This window comes from Phyllostomus discolor, chromosome 10 (genome assembly GCF_004126475.2).
Source record: "Phyllostomus discolor isolate MPI-MPIP mPhyDis1 chromosome 10, mPhyDis1.pri.v3, whole genome shotgun sequence".
Classification (NCBI taxonomy): Eukaryota; Metazoa; Chordata; class Mammalia; order Chiroptera; family Phyllostomidae; genus Phyllostomus; species Phyllostomus discolor.
The window spans coordinates 35164014-35187051 of record NC_040912.2 but is presented as its reverse complement, the minus strand read 5'-3'; the positions used below and the strand labels follow the sequence as shown (position 1 = coordinate 35187051).

At 36.7% G+C, this 23038-nt stretch overlaps 1 protein-coding gene across 4 annotated transcripts in view; it reads left to right on the top strand.

Annotated features, from left to right (window-relative positions):
• The window catches only part of CROT (carnitine O-octanoyltransferase), a 42560-nt gene that overhangs the window by 8595 nt on the left and 10927 nt on the right, over window positions 1–23038 (top strand). For all 4 annotated transcript variants that reach the window (XM_028526137.2, XM_028526138.2, XM_036010667.1 and 1 more), the window contains 9 exons: window positions 678–859; window positions 1021–1145; window positions 5741–5849; window positions 10672–10765; window positions 11061–11186; window positions 12718–12819; window positions 17007–17090; window positions 17171–17278; window positions 17505–17635. In XM_028526137.2, the coding sequence (XP_028381938.1) occupies window positions 678–859; window positions 1021–1145; window positions 5741–5849; window positions 10672–10765; window positions 11061–11186; window positions 12718–12819; window positions 17007–17090; window positions 17171–17278; window positions 17505–17635 (1061 nt within the window). The remainder of the gene's footprint in view (window positions 1–677; window positions 860–1020; window positions 1146–5740; window positions 5850–10671; window positions 10766–11060; window positions 11187–12717; window positions 12820–17006; window positions 17091–17170; window positions 17279–17504; window positions 17636–23038) is intronic.

The following is a 23038-nucleotide window of genomic DNA, read 5'->3' as shown; positions in this document are numbered from 1 at the left end:
TTTTAGTTTTAGAAATTAAAAAACAAGCTTATTTTTTCATCAGCTGTTGCTGCCTATGATGGAATAATAAAATTTTATACTCCCAGATTCCTTTATTCTCAATCTTGAGCCTTGAGTGATTTTAATTAAATTAGGGTAAAGGTAAGAAGTTGTTGTTCTACTGGTATTTTTTTCATTTATATCTTTTTCTGAATTATAATTGAAAACATCAATTTCTTAAAAAATAACTCCAAGTAATTTGATAAGATCTGCTTACTTATGCGTGAAATTAAAGTGCTTCTAGTGAAAGGAGGGCACACCCATCATTGTGTGTAAAACCTGAACTAGTTTTTAAAAACCTACTGACAAGTTTTTCTATTTCCGATTTAGTATTTTAGTTTTCACTTGAAAAAGGAAAATTGTAAATCTCTTAGGTGAAGAATTTATTGAATCTCTGTTGTGCCCAAGGTACTTGGAGAAAACACAACTAAGTACTGTGTTGGGTATTTGTGACTTAAACACAACCTGTCTGAAGGTGCTTTATTTTGTGTATTGTTTTTGATAATATAGTTAAACTGAATAGTATTTGAGACCCTACCATTTCAAAAGAAAAGGAAAAGAACTGTATAGGCAGTACCTTTTTTTTCTTACGCATTCACGAACCTTCAGTAGCACTGGGCTGATGTTCTTTATTTCAGCTGGAAGAGTGGTGGCTGAACGTTGCCTACCTGGATGTCCGTGTACCGTCACAGCTGAACGTCAACTTTGGGGGTCCTGCGGCCCATTTTGAACACTACTGGCCTCCAAAGGAAGGCACACAACTGGAAAGAGGAAGTATAAGTCTTTGGCATAACATGAACTACTGGCAGCTATTAAGAAAGTAAGGCTACTTATGTGAATTTGGTATGAAATTTACCCAAAGTCTCAGGTGGCAAAAGCTGAGAAGCTTTATTTACTTATTTGGGAATGAATATTACAGTTGTGACTGTTTAGTATAAGTTTTATAATGATTTCTTAATCAAAATACTTTTGTTTTAATAGAGAAAAAGTGCCTGTTAATAAAGTTGGAAATACTCCTCTAGATATGAATCAGTTCAGAATGCTATTTTCTACCTGCAAGATTCCAGGAATTAACAGAGATTCAATTAGGAATTATTTTAGGACTGGTAAGTAGAAACTGCGGGTTCTTTCTTTGGTAAAAGCACTGAGATTTTGGGTAGTTTTGTTGTAGTTTCTATGACGCTGTGAAACATTATTTTGAAGAGTATTTCTTTTTGGATTGACTAATCAAAGGCTTTCTATGAACCTTATCTTTCAGTCATCCTGATTAGTTGAAAGCAATTTGTGGGAATGGATTTCCTAAATTGTGTCTTACATGGTTCTATACAAACCTGATGCTTATGTTGCATCATTTGAAAATATAAATTTTAGTTAAAGAGTGGGATTTTGAAGAGTGTTAGGAAATCTGGGGAATGTGCTTTGGATCCTTCTGTTTCTGTCCTCATTCTGTCACGGGACAGTGCCCAGGCCCCGAGCGGGTCTGCCTCCATCTGGCTTGCAGTGCGTGGGGTCTTGATTTCAGACAGGAACAATTTCACAATTCCAGGTGGTTTTGAGAGTATATTTATTAAACCTACAGACAGTGAAACGAAGGAAGGACTTAAGGTAGAAGAAGCAGCAGGAGAAAGCCCAGACGGAGCTCTGCTTTGGCTCCCTAGAAATGTTACAGGAGAGAAGTGAGTCAAGTTGGGGCTTCTCTTCGCTCACTGGGAAATAAAGGTCACAGTGACAGAAGTGAGCCAAGGTGGGGGCTGCTTTTAGCTCACTGGAAAGTCAGAGGAAAGGGGGACTTGGAAGTGGATTGAGCTGCCACTGCCTGCTGCTCCCCTTGTGTCAGGTCTCATGGGGACACCTCAAGTTTAGGAGGAAGTAAAAAGTTCATGCCCAAGAAGGGGTGTGGTCGTGCTCTAGAGTGCATGCACACTGGTATCCTTTGCCTAGAAAGTTTTATTTCTCTTCCCCGGGCAAGAAGCTTAGGGGAGGATTTTAGGAGAACAGTCATCAGATTTAGGTGCATTTTATTGTGCCAATGCATCAAAATGAGCATATTCGGGAATTTAGATTATTATTTGGGTCTGCTATACTGTTTTACTTTATCTTGGGTCTTCTTGGCTCTAACCCAGTTTTTATTTGTTCCCCTGACTTCATCCGTCCTTGGGTTTGGCTGGCACAATTGGCATTAATTGGTTCTCTGTTCTCTATCTCCCTGACCAGGGTGATTGAAGCTGAGTATTCTCTGATTAAGGAGGGGAGATATAAACCATTTGCTCTCCAGTGTCCCCAGTTAGGGAAGATAAGGTCTTGCGATGCACTAGCTGGCTTTAAATTCTTCAGATTGTTTGGCCTTGTTTATTTTATTGTCTCAATTCCCCCATTCTACTTGCCCAGGAATTTTCCTAGCATCTTAGTACCCTGCCTCTATTCCTTCTTATCTGAAGTCTCATTTTGAGTTGTTTGTTTGTATGTGGTAATCATGCCCCTTTCATTGTGAATGTACTTTTCTTTCCTGTTGTATGAGGTGAGAATGTGGGATCAATCTTCTTTGAGGCATGTGAGTTCATATTGACTCATCAAAGTCTTTGTAAAGTTTTTACTATTAGTTTAATGACATTTTCTCCTTGGTGTCTTAGCATATATTGAAATGAAAATTCTGTGGTAGTAACTGCTAGTTTTGTTACTTTAAGACTTTTTATTTTTTATAAATTTAATTATATATAATTATTGCAGAATGTATGAGTGGATATTTTTCTTACATAAAATTTTATTTAAAGGTAAAATTTCTGTAGCCAACTTTGGTTGTAGTGTGAGAGGTATGAGTTCATTTTCATGTACAACTCAACTCCTCTTTGTAAACTCTTTAGATGCTTGGGATAATGTCCTCAAGCCTATACACATTTACGTTGATGTTACAAGTGAAATAATTAAAAGAAAAGATTAAGGAACTTGTTTTTGTGGCATAAAGTTTAATGTTCAAATATGAATAGAAAGGACGAACAGGAAAAAATTGATATGAGAATAACAGTAGCAAAAAGAGATAATGTTACATTAGTTAAGAACTAATATTCAGTACACCTGGTTTTTGAAGTCAGTATTTACCACCTAGCGTATATCCCTTATATAACATAACTCCTTTAATTACAGTACGTAAAAGGGGGATTAATTAATTTAACATGTGTCTTCTGATATAGTGGCATAAGTATGTCCATGATTAGTATATTCTTGAACTTATGGCTGTGTGAAGAGAGGTGTAGATAGGGATAAACCTGACATAATGAGTAGAAATGAAAAATAGCAGAGTTAGTGACAAATACCATACAGAGAATCAAATAACATAAGTACTGGGTGGCTGTTTTAGATTTGACAGTAGGGAAGACCTCTCTAAGTATCTGAATGATAAGATGATGCAGCACAGTTTTTTGGTGTTTTATTTTTTTTATCTCATTCAGTTTGTTGTTGTCGTTGTTGCTGTGTTTGTGTGTGCATCATGGGGCAACCCCCTGGGCATCGTAAACTTGGCATGGTGGAAGGGCATTTTAGCTCAGTAAGACCATTTCAGTCTTCTGGTCCCCAGACCTATAAAGTAGTAAATTTGTGTTGTTAGTGGTAAATTACTGAGTTAGTGGGAATTTGCTCCAGCAGTCATGGAAAATATACTCATTTAAATATTTTCCCATCCTACAACGCCCTTGCCTTGCATTAATGCAGTCATCTGTTTTGCTTTCCCTTTTTAGAAATGGATGAACTGTTCTGACTCCTCAGGATGCTTCTCTGTGGTGCACTAGGCCCCTCCTCCTCTTGCCTATTCCAGGACCTTGCTTCTGGATTATCCTTTCTCTTTGTGTTACCAGTTTTACCTTCTTACTGGATAGTTCCAGGTTGTAACATCTTCCTCTTAGAAGAAAAAAATTTGACCCCTTCTCACCTTCAAGTGTCCCACCATAGTCAGAGCCCCCATGACCTTTCCTTAGGCCATTTTTGCCCGGACTACAGTTACTTCCTAACTGATCTTGCTGTATGTTCTCTTTCCTCTTAAAATCTCTTCTCCATGTAGCAGCTGGAGTGACCTTTTTAAAGTGTTAATTAGAGCATGTCATTACTCTCTTACTTAAAACCCATCATACTGAAAATGGAAGGCCCTTTCTGAAGCTGGTATCATTTGGCCCCAAGTTCATCTCCCGCTCTCTCTTCTTCTCTGTCTGCTGCAGCTGCACTGACCTCGTTTTCTTACAAGCAAACCAGCTCATGTTTGTCACAGTGCCTTTGTGCCTGCTGTCTCCTCTGCCTGGAACTCTATTCCTGCAGATATTTTCATGATTTGCTCCTTCACTTCCTTTAGTTCTCTGCTCAGATATCCTCTCTAAGGTGCAGCCTGAAGGGGCACCCTCCTCTCACCCTCCTCCCAACCATATATTGGTCATTTTTGCATTAAGTGTATTATCTTTGTTCTTTTCCAGCCTTACAGTTTGGATAGCTGTGTTCAGTAGAGGACAGCAGTGAAAGTAGTGACGATAAATGTAAAAGGGAATGGGGGAGTGTTGAAGGGGAAGAGAGTAGAAATGGGTTGCAGGTAGCCATGAGGGACAAGGAAAATACATGCCTCACCTCCGAGGACTTGAGGAAACAGGACATCAGGGAAACAATAGCAGTGCTCTCAGGAGGTGGTCCTTCCTCATAGTTGATGAAGAGATTTCATGAGATAACACATGCAACGCATTTAGCACAATTTCTTGCACATAGCATCAACCAGTAAATTTCCTTCTAGTGCCAGTGTATATCTTGTCTAAGTTTTCTTTCTCTTTTTTCCCCTTTCTTAGAGGGAAGGAGCAGGGGTCATATGGGAAGAGCCTTGTTTGAGGGACTAGTACTTGAAAAATGGGGTGCAACAGAATAGTCTGAAGTCTGTAGCAAACCAGTGGTTCTCTGGGAGTTCGAGTGTGCCAAACGAAATATTGAATCAGTTACCAGGGGCTTGCCGGGTATCAGAATAAAGCTACAGATTAGGCAAAATTCTTTCTCCTTGCCACTCAGGCATACAGTGCCCTTATTCTACTGAAAACTATTTTCTTGAGAAATCATAGCTAGATATTACTGCAATTATATTATCTAATGAACAATGGACATTGAAATAAACTGAAAGAAAAACTAGTTAATTCAAATAGCTCTCCTAGCAACATGATGGCTAAGGGCTGTGGAGGTGGTGAGGGGAGGTTGGGGGAAGAGGGACTGAGCAAAAGGAAAAGGACTCATGGACATGGACAACAGTGTGGTGATTGCAGGCGGGGAGGGGTAGTATAGGGGCTAAATGGTAATGCGGAAAAATAAAATAAAAAATTAATTTTTAAAAAAAGCCAACAAATAGTTCTTCTCCAGAACTCTTCTGTTACCCTTTCCCCTTCCCATCTGTAAATAAAACTAGAATTCCCTGTAGTAGTGTGGGATTTACATGGTTCTCAAGGTGTACGAATGTTTGAAACTGCCATGGATTTCTAGATATCTCACATGGACAAATTTCAGGAGCACATACTTATATCGTAATAACTGAATTACATCACCTTATTAAAGTGTTTTTGTTCATGCGATATATTAAGTACGTAATATGTATAATATTGGAGGAATGATTGTCTTTCTGTTGGCTGTAAATATGCAGCTTTACTCTTGTTTGAGAGATTTGGTCTTGTGTTTTCTGTTTTTTTCCCCCCAGAGAGTGAAGGGTGTTCCCCAAGTCACATTGCAGTGCTGTGTCGAGGCCGAGTTTTTGTCTTTGACGTGCTACACGAAGGATGTCTGATCACCCCACCGGAGATCCTCAGGTTTTCAAACTGCTTTCTTCAATCTCATTAGGTCTTAGGCTTTTGTATGGATTGAAAAATAAATGTTCAGAATCACCTGCTTATAAGGTGACAGAAAAATAAGAATTGTATGTATGCTGAATCTTTAAAAAATCTATTTTAATTTTATTTTTAATTTAAATATTTTAGTAGGCATATATGAATATATTCTACTTGGAGAAAAGGATAATACTACAAAGACTACCAATCTCATTTTCTGCCCCAGAATTAACCACTGTTACTAGTTGGGTATATTCTAGCCTTTCATATTTATTTATACACACATAAATTTAAAACTATATATATTTCATATATAATATGTATTACATACATACAAATAGATTGTATATATAGTAGTATATAGTATGTATAGTGGTATATAGTATATAGTTGTATATAGTATGCATGTTTGTAATTTTAAAGTGTATTATGGAAAATTTCAAAATGTAGAGGGAATGTACCCTTCCCCTAACTTCAGTAGTTATCAACTTCTAGCTTCAGCAATCATAAATTCATGGTCTTGTTTCAACCGTACCTCCTTGTGACCCTCCTCTCGTTTTCCCATGGATTATTTTAAAGAACATCTCAAACATAAACTCCTTTCACTATAAATGTTTATTTCATTTAATCTTTATTTTATTTTTTTCCATTACTATTTAGTCCCCTTGTACTTCCTCCCGCCAGCAGTCACCACACTGTTGTCCATGTCCACGAGTCCTTTTTCCTTTTTGCTCAATCCCTCCACTAGCTGTCATCTGCTCTCCATCCATGAGTCTGTCTGCATTTTACTTGTTAGTTCAGTTTGCTCATTAGATTCCACCTGTGAGTGAGATCACATGGTGTTTGTCTTTCTCTGACTGGCTTATTTCACTTAGCATAATACTCTCCAGGTTCTGATGGAGTACAATGGGTGTAAATGTCCCATAGTTATTTTATCCATTCATCTGTTGACGGACACTTAGGCTGCTTCCATATCTTGGCCATTGTAATTAGCAATTCAGTGAACATAGGTGTGCTTATATTCTTTCAAATTAGTGTTTTGGGTTCCTTTGGATATATTCCCAGAAGTGGGGTTGCCGGGTCAAAAGGCAGATCCATTAATTTTTTGAGGTATCTCCATACTGCTTTCCACAGTGGCTACACCAGTCTGCATTCCCACCAACAGTGCTAAAGTGTTCCCCTTTCTCCACAACCTTGCCAGCACTTGTTGTTTGTTGATTTATTGATGGTAGCCATTCTGCCAGGTGTGAGATGCTATCTCATTGTGGTTTTAATTTGCATTTCTCTGATTAATGATATTGAGCATATTTTCAGATGTCTGTTGGCCATCTGTATGTCCTCTTTGATAAAGTGTCTATTCAGGTCCTTTGCCCATTTTTTAACTGGGTTGTTGGTTTGTTTTGGTGTTGAGCTTTGTTAGTAATTTATAAATTTTGGATATTAACCGCTTAATCAGATGTATTGGAGATTGTGTTCTTCCATTCTGTGGGTTATTTTTTATTTTGTTGATAGTTTACTTTGCTGTGCAAAAGCTTTTTTAGTTTGAAGTAGTACCATTTGTCTATTTTTTCTTTTGTTTTCTTGCCTCCATACATTCTCCATAGTCATCAGTCTTTAGAATTCAAATTTGATTATATTTCACTTTTGCTTAAGATTCTTAAATTTTTCTTTGTAGTCCAGAATAAAGTCCCGGTTCCTTAGCAGTGTTTTAGATTTGACCTTTGACCTTTGCCTATCTTCAGCCCAGTCACCTGCTCCTCCTCCTGGTGCCTCCTATACTCCTACCCCACTTCTCTGCTTGCAGTTCTTGTAACATATCAGATTATCTGTGATCTTTGCATGTACTCATGACTTTTATTTGGAATGCCCTCCCCTGCCTTGTCTGCCTCTTGAGTACGCATTCTTACTCATGCTTTGTGTCTCTGTTCATCTGTCACCACAAGGTCATCTGTGTCCTAATTTCCTATTCTCTCTTCTAACCTCAAGCCCCAAGGATTGCCTCCTTTAGTCTCTTTATATGCCTTATACTTATCTGTTATATTGATTATAATGTTTTATTAAAATCATTTATTTCTGATTTTACATGCAGATGGAGTGCTAAAATATTAGTTACCAGGTCTTTTTTTTTTTAATTCCCTTTCCTCAGACAAAGTAAAAGTGTGTGTGTGTGTGTGTGTGTGTGTGAATTGAGTTGTCAGGCCAGTCCTGTGCATTAGGAAATTTTACATAGAAATGCACAAAAAGATACATGTTAAAAGAGGAAGATAGATTGGTCAGATTCTGAATCTTAGTGACTTGGAGCCTCAAAAAGATATATTAAAATCTACAGTAATTCAGGAAAGAAGTAAGAAGTTGGGACTTTAAAAGATGGTACAAATGTAGAAAATGTTTTGGAGATAAAATTAATGAGACTTGGTGACTGGATTTAGAAAGAAAGATTAAATATGACCTAGGTTTCTCAACTTGGATGAGTAGATAGTATTACATTAGGAGGAGGCAGTAGAAGAGCAGGTGAAAGAGCATATCAGTTCTGTTTTTGTAGCTTTTAATGACAGCTTTATTGAGATAGAATTCTCACAGCATACTTTTCACCCATTTAAAATGTACAATTCAACATTTTTGAATATTACAGAATTGTGTAACCATCTTCTCTCCACAGTCAATTTTAGAACATTTTTGTCATCCCCCAAAGCAACCCTGTACCCGTAACAGTAACCTCATTGCACCCCAGCTCTTACCCCATCTATTAGCAGACACCTCTTAAACCTCCCCAATACCTCCACACCACCAGCCCTAGGTACCCCCCACTTGATTTTCTGTTTCAGTAGATGTGTCTGTTCCAGACATTTTATAGAAGTAGAAAACTTAAATGGACTTTTGTGTCTTATTTTTTCACTTAGCATGATGTTTTCTAGGTTCACCCATCTTGTAGCATGTATTTATACCTCCTTTTATGACTGAATAATATTCCATTCTGTGGATATGCTGCATTTTATTTACTCATTCATCAGCTGGTGGACATTGGGGTTGTTTCTACTTTTTGTCTACTAAGAATAATGCTGCCATGGATACCCATGTAAAGGTTTTTGTGTGGACATAGGTTTTCACTTCTCTTGGAATACCTAGGAGTGGAATTACTGTATCTTAACTCTGTTTAACCATCTGACACATTGTTTTTCAAAGTGACTGCACCATTTCACACTCAGAGCAGTGTGTAAGGGCTCCAGTTTCTTCACGTGCTCACCAGTGCTTGCCTTTTCTATCATAGCCATCCTAGTGGGTATGAAGTGTCCTGTCATTGTGGCTTTTGTTTGCTCTTCCATTAAAATAATGTTGAACACTTTTTCATGTGCTTATTGGCCATTTGTATATCTTCACTAGAGGATACCTATTCAAATTCCTTGCCAATTTTTAATTGGGTTAATTGTCTTTTTATCATTGAGTTGTAAGTATTCATTGTATATTCTGTGTATGAGTCTCTTATCAGATATATAACTTGCAAACATTTTTCTCCCAGTTTGGAACTGCCTTTTCACTTTCTTCATGGCCTCCTTTGGAGCACACAAGTTATAATTTTGACAAAGTCTTATTTATCTAATATTTTTTAGTTGCTGGTGTTTTTGTTATTATATCTACCAAAGAAAAATTGCCTAATCCAAGATCATGAAGATTTACACCTATGTTTTCTTCTAACATAAGTTTTTTTAAATTGTGAGATGGGAAAGGGAGATAATTTTAAAAGGTATAACTAGTTTGAAATGTTGGCATAAAATGAGGTACAGAGTTCAGCAAGAATTTGACAATTTGGTACCAGAAATTTACAGAGAAAATGGAGTTGAAGTTAGAGATTTGGTTGCCGCTTACATAAAGGTGATAGTTGAAGTGGTTAAAGAAGTAGATGAAATGACCAGGAGTGAAGCTGTAGAAAGGGTTGGGGGAGGCTAGCGATAGAAATTTGGGGAAGCGCTTTTGGCAATAGAAGAACAAACAGTCAATGAGGAAGACTGAGCAGTCAGCGATCGGGGAGACCACAGAGGAATAATGCTAGAAAGCCAAGGCAGGAGGTAATTTTAAGATTTACTACTGGGTGTTAAACACAGTGATGAGGAAAATAATGGAAATCAATAATTGTATTTTTTCCATGCTACTAGTGGTGCCATGAGGAAGTAAGACTGAAACTAAACCTCTGTGGATTTTTTGACTGATAAAAATTTATTTTTTATAAATGAACCCTGTTATTTACCTGCCATATGTTTTAAAATACATGAAACTCATCAGACTGGGAGTATATGGGGAGAAATAATTGATCCTTAGCTAATAGAGTCTTTAAAATGGTTATAAATAACAACACGTGACTACATGGCTTAAGTACACAGATATTAAGTAGGTATAGAGGCAGTCCTCTGTGAAATATACACACACATCATTTTTAGTTAGATATGTAGGATATTTGTGAAACTGTTTACAAGAATATTATTCCAGCTCTCCATTCTATAAGGGGTGTTTACTTGGATCCCGAGAGTACATGTACATTTTGAAAGTATAAATTCTATCAGCCAAACACCAAATTTATTTACTTAAGTTATTGTCAAATGTACTTTTGGTGTCAATTGGCCACATAATCATCTTTTTAAAAAATGATGTGGTATGGAAATAAATCCATTGTTGTTGAGATCATAATCCCTCTTTTTGGATAATACAACAAAATATTTAAACACTGGTAAATGTTATCGCCTGTGAAAGGCCCAAGTAGCTAGTGATTCCGCCAACACTCTTAAATCCTCTTTCTTTAATCTTCCATAAGGCAATTGACATACATCCACAAGAAGTGCCATAGTCAGCCCGAGGGACCCGGGATAGCAGCGTTGACGAGCGAGGAGCGAACTCGATGGGCTAAGGTTATAATTTACACTTTCTTTTTTTTACTGAGGTATAATTGACATATAACATACTGTTTTCAGGTGTATAACATAATAATTCACCATTTGTATGTATTGCAAAATAATTACCACAGTGAGTCTAGTTAATGTGTCTTTATAGTTACAAATTTCTTTTCTTGTGATGAGAAATTTTAAGGTCTACTCCCAGCAAGTTTCAAATATGCAGTATATTATTATCAGCTAAACACTTTTTCTTAATGGGGCTTTCCCTGCTGGATTTAATCATTATCCCATTATCTCCCTTGCCCTTTAGGCACGAGAATATTTGATTAGTCTTGATCCAGTGAACTTGACTATATTAGAAAAAATTCAGAGCAGTTTACTGGTGTATTCCATAGAGGATGTCAGTCCACATGTAACACCTGAAGATTATTCGCAGGTACTTAACTATCTTGTTAACTCTTGTTCTCTTATTTCTTCCCACATGTACCAAATTGAAGCTTATGCATAGGTAAATAATGCTTCATGAATTCTTGCCTCATTGTTTAGGTCCATTTAGAGAAATCTTGTATGTTGTTTAGAGAAATATGACTATTTGTTTGCATATTATATATCAGTGTTTTGCAGCCTTTTCATTGAATGCATATGCAAAAAATTTGCACAGGTCACTGGTCTAAGTTTCTTCCGCCAAAGGTGACATGAGACCCTACCTATAACCTACACCAATGTGTCTTGACACCTTAGTTGGTGATGTGTGTCCTAAGAATTATATCAAACACTAAGCAATTTATTTTGTCATTTGGTTTTATTGAACAAATTAACTGTAGTGAGTTTAAGGGTGAATGTGGCCTTACTTTTTTTTTTTCACCCTGGGATAATATTATCATTTCCTGGGACACAATAAAAGGCAGTGGTTATATTTTTAGAAGTCTCATAGTCTTTTAAAAACATTATTTCATAAACCATTCATCAATATTAAATGATAGCAATAAAATAATATAGAATTGAAAAGCCTTGTAGCTAGAAACCAACTTTTCCTCTCCTTTAGTTTTATTTTTTTAATAGGAGAATCACCCGACTTCTTGAGGAACAGTATGTTTTAATGCAGCATTGTTCAAACCCTTCCACTGCCACCTCCAGTCGGACGCGCACTCCGGCGGCAGCCGCCGCGCACGCGCCTGCACGCACACACGCATGTCGCAGAGGCTCCACAACAAAGTAGTCACTGTCTGTGATGCGCTCTCATGCTCACATTCTGTTGTGTTCTTTCTTGTCAAGAGTGCTTGCTGTGGGGCACTAAACTGATTTCATGACTCACTGATGGGCCAAACCCACTGTTTGAGAAACAAGTTTAGAGGGATGTGAAATCTTGAAATATTTTTGTTGTAACTAAATTTTAATGACAAACTTATCAAGGCCTCTTTGTATTATTCAAGTTGCAAAAGCCTTATTCTTTCCATTTTATATTCTCTAAACGTTTATGAATGCTGTACCTGCAATCTCTTTTACGGAGGATTTCTTGAGATTTTTTTTTTCCAAATTATGAGAGAAAGTCTATTTAGAAAATTACAGAGGTGGTAGAAGTGAGCCAGCTGGGCTGTGCAGGCTCAGGAAACAAGTTACAGAGGCAGAAGAAGGGCCCTTGGAGCTCAGGAGAGGAAAAGGCAAGGGTAATGCTCCTGGGGTGAAGAAGAAAGGGAAGGAAAAGGTGTGGGCGTGTTCCTAGGAGGGAGAGCGCACCTCTTGAGAGTTTAAGAAATATCTAAAATTGGGCCAGAATTACTCTCTGGAGCACAACTGTTACCATTTATTAAATTTGGTTTACCCAAAAGTGAAAAGTCAGACTCTCTCTTTCTCTCCCTGTCTCTCTCTCTCTTACTCTGGGTGTGTGTGTGTGTGTGTGTGTGTGTGAGAGAGAGATATGTGATATACTTACAAATTAATATTAAAATCTTTTGAATTGATTTTAGGTAATTGCAATGATCCTCACTGGAGATCCAGCAGTACGCTGGGGTGACAAATCTTATAACTTGATTTCCTTTTCTAATGGAGTATTTGGCTGTAATTGTGATGTAAGTAAACTACGGAAGTTATTTTTTTTTCTTTTTAATCTTTTAGGTTGATTTATTGGCAGTAAGCTATAATATTTATGCTGTGCTGTGGTAGTATGAGTAAACACTTCAATTTTATGGCATTATCGTAAAAGGTTTGGTTATGATTTCTCTGTGAAAGTAGAGTATAGGACAAGTTATTTTCAGTAGTAAAGCTAATAGTTTAGTGTTTACCTGCAAAGTGAAGTTTGCATATATTTTCATAGATTATAAACTTCAAAACTCATTGTTTGTTGAGAATTAGAACTTTATTTTATTTTATTATTTATTAGAGAGAGGGAGAGAGAAACATTGAGTTGTTGTTCCACTTATTGATGTATTCATTGGTGGTTTCTTGTACCAGTCCTGAGCAGGGATCAGACCTACAACCTTGGTGTATAGGGATGGATGATGCTCTAACCAACTGAGCTAGCTGGCCAGGGCCCAACCCATTTTGAAAGATACTATAGTAGCATTATGTATATGTTCTAACCACAGAGCAATATATGTGGATATAGTTCTCTTTTTACCTAGTAATTTTGAAACTATTTTCCTAAAATGAATGACACATGATCTTGGAACATTACTTAAGCCGTGGATATTGAAATGTCTGGTGTTTAATACCATTTTTACCTTCCTTGTAAAAAACAACAAAACTTGTTTCTCTTCTGTTCTCCCATGGTCTTCCTCATTAGCTCTACCTTGCCATTTTTCTGATGGACAGTCAGGAGGCTATGAATCAACAAAATTTAAAAATCAACCTAAGTTAGAGTTGCAGTACACAATTGTAATCTCATTAAAACACTTTTCATAAAGTATGTAATTTGACATAAAGTAGTGTGACGTAGATTTTTTGTTAGTTTTGGTGGCCTTCCTCTAAAAGCATTAAGTGACTGTAAAATACTTAGACAGACCTGTTACATTGATCTGGGTTCAGTGGTTGTGTTAACCAGTATTTATTTAGTTTTCGGTGATAGAAACTGGCATTAGCTTAGGAAGATATTTGTTGACATAGGGGTACAGCTAAATTTGGGTGAGGCTGACTTCCAGTGTCCAGATTCTCCCATTAGAAATTACTCTTTCAATTTTTTGGTACTACTTTTCTACATTTGGCTTTCTTTTGGGGGAGACTACGGATGTGGTTGCTGTACCCACCGTCTCGGGTCTCTTCATAGGTGAGTGTTCCCCATGGCAACAGCCAGCTTTCCCCCCCAGTGGTTCCAGCAAGAGGCCTGGGAGTCGTGCTCTTTGGCTGTGGTTGGCATGTGTGAACCCTGTGCCCGTTCCAGGGAGTCGGGCACTCTGACTTGCCTGGTCTGGGTCACCTGGCAAAAACCTTGGAACCTAGAGGCAGAATCACTCTTACTCAAACCACCACAAATGTACATGGTGGCCGCCTAAAGGAAAACAAAGTTGTTATCATCATGTGAGAAGGTGGTGTGGTTGATGAGCCAGTAATTAGTCTAGTTGTCTATTGAAGTAGTTCATCAGAGTAAAAGGTTGTCATGAGTCATTTTGAAGTTTTGTTGTCTGTGCTGTTCCTTGGAGTCCAGTGTTGACAAAATATTTCTTGTTAATTGCCTCAGTTTTCTTCTTTTCAGCTCCTTGTTTGATTCTTCCTCACCTTCTCAGTCTAGTTTGTACCCTCACTAGCCCCTGGAAACGATCCTCTGTGAGAGAGCTGACTGCCCCTCTCCCTGGCCTGTCTGCTGCAGGTGATCGCCCTCCTCTTCATACGGCACTGACACTGTCTCCATCCCCTCACCAGTCTTTCCCTGTCTGTCTGTTCTAAAACGGACCTTAGTAGTGGTCATACTTTTCCCCATGTGCCTGCTGTCTTCCCTGGTTTACTGCTTCCATTGGCCGTTTCTATCTAGGTGGCTTGCAGTTACGCTTTTCCAGTTTTCACCTGTCCTCACTTTGAAAGTTCTGTGTCTCTGTATGTTAATTGTTCAGACTGCGTGTTATTCAGTGCACTGTTATGTGGGGCTGAGTTGCTCTCATCGTTAAGAAGATGCATCATCTTGCTTTTCTCCCTCATTCCCAACCCCTCCTCCACAAAAAAACCTTGCACTACTTTGATTTTTACTGATACCACCAACATCCTGTTGTTTGCTCAAATTCAGGATGAAAATAATGGAATGATTTTTCTGTCTTTGAAAAAATATTATTGGTCTCGTGATCAGCGTACATCCCAACACAACTGAGATGCTTTCCTATAGGACATGTATGGGTGTTTTACACGTGTGCATTAATGCCCATGTGTGTCTAAAGTCATTCTGCTTTTCTCCACATGATAATCTGCTTTTAAAATTCTATGTAGCTCTCCCTTGTAACCTAAGATGCTAAGAAAATGCAATTTAACCTATGAAAGCATCATTAGTAAAGTATATATACTGTAAAGTAAAGCTCTTCTTAATTCAAAGCCATGTTGTTGTTCTGTTCCATTGGTGCTTGAATGTGTACTTCTGTGATTATACTAATTAATTGCATTTTCCTCTAGGGATTTAAAATCCTGGGTTTCTCCACATAAGCTTTGTGGAGGGCACATAAGAAGCATGTAATAAACATTAGTTGTTAATATAACAGCAGTTACTAATTATTGCTGGGGACCAGGTTTATAGTAAGCACTTTATACGCATTATTAAAATCATTTTTCACAGCAGCTTATGAGAATAGGTATTGATATTATTACACCCACTAACAGGTGAGGCAATTTACTTAAAGGATTAAGTAACTTTCTCACAATTGCACAGCTAACGTGGTGGGGTTTGGACTCAGAACCAAAGTCCACATTTTTAAATAGTATGTTGCACATATTGCCTTCGTATAAGTGAAATAAAATTGTCAAGCTTATGTGAACAAATAAAGTGTTAGGAACACATTTGAATTTTTATATTTTCTTTCCCTTTTTCTTTTGAAATTATTAGTTTTCTATCAGTAAGTGGATGGGTAGAATTATAAATTGAAGAGATTTATATCCATCAGTCTTGTTCTTTCCAACTGATTCCAGTAGAAGAGTTAGAGATTAATACTGTTGTCTTAAATGAAACAATGTGTGTGATGTCTGTGAATATTCTTTGTAAAGCTATAAAGCATTACACTGTTGCGAGATGCAGTGAGAAAGGTGGTTTGTCATTTACTGCTTTGTTATGTGAGCTGTTGCTGACAGGTGGGACCAGCTGCTCCTGCATCTCCTACCACCCTCCCTCATGAGCCTTTCCTGATGTTTTGGCCACTAACTATTCCACAGCAGTACACTGCTTCCAGGCTCCATCAGGCCAGATAGAGGGCTGCAGAGCTGTGCAGTGTCAGAGGGGTATTTTAGACACCTAACTACTCCTTCTGAACCTGGGCCCAGATGGGCTGGGTTTATATTTTAAGCCTCCCTTCTTCCTCCCCAAGGCTAGCAGTATCACATTCAGTTCATGAATGGTAACTGTGTTTAATGTAAAGTGGTAGCAGTAACACAGAAAAAAAAAACCAATCTGATGTAATTGCCATCAAAAGAACATGGAGAAAATAGGTTAAAAAGTTTGACCTTCAAAATAAATGATGGAAAAATTCAGTAGCTATAATTCATTCCTCTAAATATAGCTTTTAAACCTGTAGTGCCCTATAATTCAGCCCTTCTTTCCCACATTCCTTACACATTGAGAATTCTGCCTCTTCTGAATACTGTTGTATATATGTTCACAACATCATTAGGTTTTAATACTCTTCTAGTGGGCCTGTATTTTTCCCTAAAGTTCACACCCACCCTCAGTTTAGCCTTTCACATAGTCTGCCATCCCCATTGGCTTTGACACAGTGCGCTCACAGTTCCAGAACATCTTGGCATTGCAACATATACCTGCTTCAACTTCCAGTACATACAGCAAGTATTTTCTCTAGATGGTTTGTGTTTACTTCACACCCTCCCCATTACCTTAATTGCCTAATTAAGTGCTTCCAACTATAAATATTTGTTCTTTCTCAGAATAAAATGTAGCGATCACTATATTGTATAATATCCATATCTTTATCATTAGTAAAGGCATTTGTGAATTCTGCACTTTATCATGTGTTAAGAATGGAGGAAAAGTGAAAATGAAACATTGGGTTAAGTTTTAACTTGATATAAACTTTATATTATAAAGTATTCAAAACATTGTGTATTTTTGTTTTAGCATGCTCCTTATGATGCAATGGTTATGGTAGACATCAGCTATTATGTTGATGAGAAGGTTTTAGAGAATGAAGGAAGATGGAAGGTATGTTAGAACAAATATTTTATCCTTTTTCTCCTAGTAGTTTTACAGACATAATATTCTTAATTCTCCCCTATATTCAGGGTTCAGAAAAAGCACGGGCTATACCTCTTCCAGAGGAGCTTGTTTTCACTGTGGATGAGAAAGTATTAAATGACATCAGCCAAGCTAAAGCCCAATTTCTCAAGCAGGTAGATTTTTCACTTTTCTCTTAAATAGTGATGCTCTCTCTTTTAACTGCTATATAAAAACTTGGCTAGCATCTAATATGAGAGCATGAAACACTTCAATTATAGCTTTAATACCTTTAATTATGTTCGATAATTACTTTAATGAAAAGTATAATTTGGTTATCTTTGGGATATTCTCTTTAGGTGATTGTCACTGTTTCCATTTAATTTTTTTTGCCGTCGATAGTCATCTGATCTGCAGGTTGTGTCACGTTCCTTCACACGTTTTGGCAAAAAGCTAACCAAGAAGAAGATGCTTCACCCCGATACGTTTATTCAGCTTGCTCTTCAGCTGGCCTATTACAGACTTCATGGGCGGTGAGAACCATTCATTTTCTCTCTTCAGACTCTTGAACTCCAAGGGTACATTTTTACCATCGTGATTTCATTCTAACTCACAGTGTTTTTTCCTACTTTTTTCCAATTGACACCATATCCGAATTTGTACTTCCATCAATAGTAATTGCAAAGAATGACAGATTTCCATCTGTGACATTTTCATAGTCTTACCTTGTTTTTAATTACCTTAATACTTCTAAGGGGGGGGGGGGGCCATTTTTTGAAATTCAGATCATTTGGTTTTCATACAGTCTGTTTTCTGATGGGTTCATGAAAAGTTGTGATTTTGTAGATTATCTTAGTCTTTACTCATTTTTAGGATAGAAGAGATGGTATGTTGCAACTTTCTATATCCTAAGCAGAAGTAGAAACTCCTTGATACTACTTTTTTAAATCCAGTCTGAGAATATCCGTTTTAAATGGGATGTTTAAATCATTTACATTTAATTATCAGTAAGATTCGGTTTATGTTTACCATCTTGTTGTATATTTTTGTCTTTATTCCACCAGTTTTTGTTCCTTCTTTTTTATCTTCTTTTGCATTTGTAAAAAAACATTTTTTTAATTGTTCCATTTTATCTTCATAGTCTATTCTACTGGTTTTTTTTTTTAGTAGCATTAGGATTTACAAAATACATCTTTAATTTATCACAGTCTACCTTCACATAATATTGGGTTGGCCAAAAAGCCCATTTAGTTTAAGACACATTTTCATTTTCACCAATAACTTTATTGATTTGGACATTTTAAGTATATTGGCTATCTCCTGCTATTGGCTTCTGGCCATTAGAGGCCAGGGGTGCTGCTAAACCTCTTCCAATGCCTGAGACAGCCCCACAGCAAACAATTATTTGGCTAAAACATCAGTAGTGCCAAGAAACTTTGTGTACCACTTTTGACACATTTGATCAGTCACAGCACCTTCTCCCTACACAGCACAAATCTTTTTTTGCGTTTCAGTTGTGTTTTTACCTTTCTTGAAGTAATAAAGCATAATATGCCAAAAATGTTGCTTATCTTCTTCCATCTTCAGTATTAAAGTGGCTGCACAAAAATTCACCAGTTTTGATGTTGCTCTTTATGCATGCTGATATGACAGCTGTCACAATACAATATAACAAAATTGTTTCCAATGAAGTTAAAGACAACTAGGCACTGCTAGAGCCCTTATGCAGAAAAAGGCTAAATGAATTTTTTGGCCAACCAAGTATTTCCCACTTCATGTATAACGTAAGAACCTTAAAACAAAATGCTTCTATTTCATTCCTCCCATTCTTTGTGCTATTGTCACGCACATTATACTTCTACATATGTTATAAACCACACAATGTACTGTTACTGTTTTTGCCTTAGGCAATTACAGCTTGCCATTTTAACTATTTTTAAGTGTATAATCCAGCAGCATTAACTACATTCACAGTGTTGTGCCACCATCACCACTGTAAGTTTCTAAAATTTCATTGCCCCAAACAGAATCTGCACCTGTTAGGCAACAACTTTCTGCTCCCCCTTGGGCCCCACACCCTGCCAACCTCTAATCTGCTTTTTGTCTCTGAATTTGCCTGTTCTAGATATTTCCTGTAAGTGGAATTACATAAAATGCGTCCTCTTGTGTCTGGCTTATTTCAGTTAGATCTAAGTTTTGAAACCTGGAAGTATGAGTCCTTCACCTTTGTTCTTGTCTTCAAGATTGTTTTGACTCTTCTGGGTCCCTTGAAATTCCGTAAGAATTTTAGGATGGGTTTTTCTATTTTTGCAAAAATGTCGCCAGCATTTTGATAGAGATTACATTGAATCTGGGACTGTTTGGGGTAGTATCGTTATCTTAACAATGTCAAGTTTTCCAGTCCACGAACATGGGGTCCCTTTCCATTTATTTTTGTTTTTTTAAAATTCAGCAATGTTTTATACTTCTCACTGTACAAGTCTGTTCACCTCTGCGGTTAAATTTAATCCTGAATATTTCATTCTTTTTGATGCTATTGTAAATTAAATTATTTTTTAAATTTTCTTTTCAAATCACTCATTACTAATGCATAAAAATGTAACTTGATTTTTGTGTCGGTTTTGTATCTTGAAACTTTGCCAAATTTGTTTATTATTTCTAACAGGGGTGTGTGTGTGTGTGTGTGTGTGTGTGCATGTGTGGACTCTTTAGGGTTTTCTAAATATAAGAGTAGGTATCTGTGAATAGAGATAGTTTTCCTTTCCAATTTGGATGTTTTTTTTTTTCCTTCTGGCTAGAGTAGCCAGTTCCATGTTGACTAGAAGTGGCAAAAGCGGGCAACCTTTCCTGTTCATCTTGGGTAGAACGTTTTCAGTCTTTCACCGTTTACTGTGAGGTAGGCTGTGTGGGGTCATGTTGTAGAAGTACCCTTCTCTTTGTATTTCATTGAGTGTTTTCATTATGGAACACTGTTGGATATTGTCGATGCTTTTCTGATATCAGTTGAGATTATCACATAGATCTTTTTTTCCATTCTATTAATGTGGTATATTACATTGATTTTCATTTCTTGAACCACTCTTGCATTCCTGGGATAAACCTCACTTGGCGATGTTGTATCATCTTTTTAATATGCTGCTGAATCGAATTTGCTAATAATGTAAAGGATTTTCAAATCTATATTTATAAGAGATATTGGTTTATAATGTCCTTTCTTGTAGTGTCTTTGGCTGGTTTTCGTATCAGAGTAATGCTGGCCTTGTTATGAGTTAGGAAGTGTTCCCTCCTCTTCAGTTGTTTTTTGTGTTGTTGTTTTTTTTTGTGGGGGGGGGGGGGTGGGGGTTGAAGAGTTTGAGGAGAATTAATGTCCATTTTTTAAGTGTTAGATTTCATGAATGAGCCCTGGCTGGCGTAGCTCAGTGGATTGAGTGCAGGCTGCAAACTAAAGTGTCGCAGGTTCAATTCCCGGTCAGGGTACATGCCTGGGTTGCAGGCCACGGCCCCCAGCAACCACACATTGATGTTTCTCTCTCTCTCTTTCTCCCTCCCTTCCCTCTCTAAAAATAAATAAATAAAATCTTTAAAAAAAAAAGAAAGAAAGAAACATAATATAAAAAAAAAAGAATTCATTAATGAAGCAATCTGGTCCACAGCGTTTCTTTATTGGGAGGTTTTTAATTACTGATTCTTCTTCTTACTTGTTCTAGGTCCAGTCGCATTTCTCTTTTTTCTTGACTCATATTTGGTAGTTTGTGAGTTTCTCAGAATACGTTCATTTCATCTAGATTATCCAATTTTTTAGTATGCTATTGTTCATAATGTTGATTTATAATCCCTAGTATTAATGTAAAGTAAGTAGCAATGCTCTCTTTCATAGCTAATTTTAGTAACTGCAGTCTATTTCCTTTTTTTTAGTTGTGTAGCTAAAGGTTTGTCAATTTTATTGATCTATTCAAAGAAACAATTTTGGTTTAGTTAACTATTTTGTTCAATATCTATATTTTATCCTTCACTCTGTTAGTTTCTTGCATTTGTTAGCTTAGGATCTAGTTTGCTCTTTTTTTTCCTTATTCCTTAAGGTGTGCCGTTATTTTATAGATTTGAGATCTTTTTTTTAATGTAAGTGTTTACAGCTATAAATTTTCCTCTGAACACTACTTTCACTTGATTCAATAAATTTTGGTGGGTTTTTTTCTTTTTCATTCATCTCAAGGTATTTTCTAATTTACCTTGTGATTTCTCCCTGACCAATTGGTTTAAAAATCTGTGTTGTTTAATTTCTACACATTTGTGATTTTCCAGTTCCTTCTTTAATTGATTTTCTAGTCATTCCATTGTCATTGAAGAAGATACTTTGTATGATTTCAGTCTTTTAAAACTTATTGAGACTAGTGGCCTAATTTATAGTCTGTTATGTGCACTTGAGAAGAATTTTTATTCTGCTGTTACCGAGTGCCGTGCTCTATATATGTCTGTTAGATTGAGTTATTTGTACTGGTGAGTCCTCTGTTTCCTTATTGATCTTCTGTCTGCATGTTCTATTCATTATTGAAAGTTGGTATTGGGTATTGACGTCTCCAACTATTGTAGTAGAACAATTGTCAATGTTTGCTTCTTATATTTTAGGGCTCTATTGTTTTGTGCATATATTTTTTGTAATTTATATCTTGATGAATTAAACCTTATATCAATATATTTTTTAGTATTTACCTCTTTTAACCTTTTGACTTAAAATATATTTTTCTGATAACAAGATAGTCACTCCAAGTCCTTTGGTTACTATTTCCATGGAATACCTCTTTTCATCCTTTTACTTTTAACCTCTTAATGTCTTTTTATCTAAAGTGAATCTCTTGTAGACAGCCTATAGATACTCTAATCCATTCTGCCAATCTCTGTCTTTGACTACAGAGGTCAGTCTATTGACATTGTAAATAATTATTGAAAAGGGATTTGCTTCTGCCATATAGCTATATTTTTTGTAGGTGTTATATGTTTTTTTATTTCTCAGTTTCTCCATCACTGCCTTTATTGTATATTTAATTGATTTTTTGCAGTGTACCATTTTGACTGCCTTCTTTTTCTGTATTCTTCAGCTATTTTCTGGGTGATTAGCTTGGAGATTACAGTTAACATCTTAAACTTATAACAACCCAGTGTGAGTGACGCCAGCTCAGTTTTAATGGTTTACACACAGTCTGCTTCTGTGCTTCTCCATGCCGCCCTCTTTCATTGTGCTGTTGTCATCTGTTCTGTCTTGTGCACCGTGTGCCCACCACTATCAATTTGGTGTTCTAGGCATTTGCCTTTTAAGTAAAAAAAAAAAAAAAGTTAAATATAGTGCTCTGTATCCCATGTTTTCTATAAACTGTTAATTAAATCTAGAGACTCAAAAATAATCAGTTATTTTTTTACAACAATAAATCAAATAGTCAATGTGATTGATTTTTCTCTTTCATTGTTTCTGGTTGAGAGTTAGTTGTCAGCCAACATCCGTTATAAAACTTCCCCCTGAGTTGTTCACTTAATGGTTTTAGTAGCCATCGATGATTGTTACCAATGTCCGTTATTTCATGAGAGGTTGCAGAGTAGTGATCCTGTGTCATTCTTCTTACTGCTTTCATTTGTAATCTGTTTTAAAAAAGAATGTTATTTTAGTGGTGTTTTAAATCTTTACTTATACTTTCTCCTTCACATTTTGAAAGGATACTCTTTCTTCTCAGGGAGACAGCCTTACAGAAAGACAGAACAGAAGAGACTCAGTAACTCTGGCCCCTTTGAACAACATTCCAATATTTTGCTCTCACTCCATTTGATCCCTTTAACTCTAACTACCAGGAAAGTAAGAGAACTTTTTGTCTAAAGTTTTTATATCATTCTTCAACTGAGGAAAATGGTCATTGCTCTGGGGAGCTTCTTAAATCATGCTTTTACTT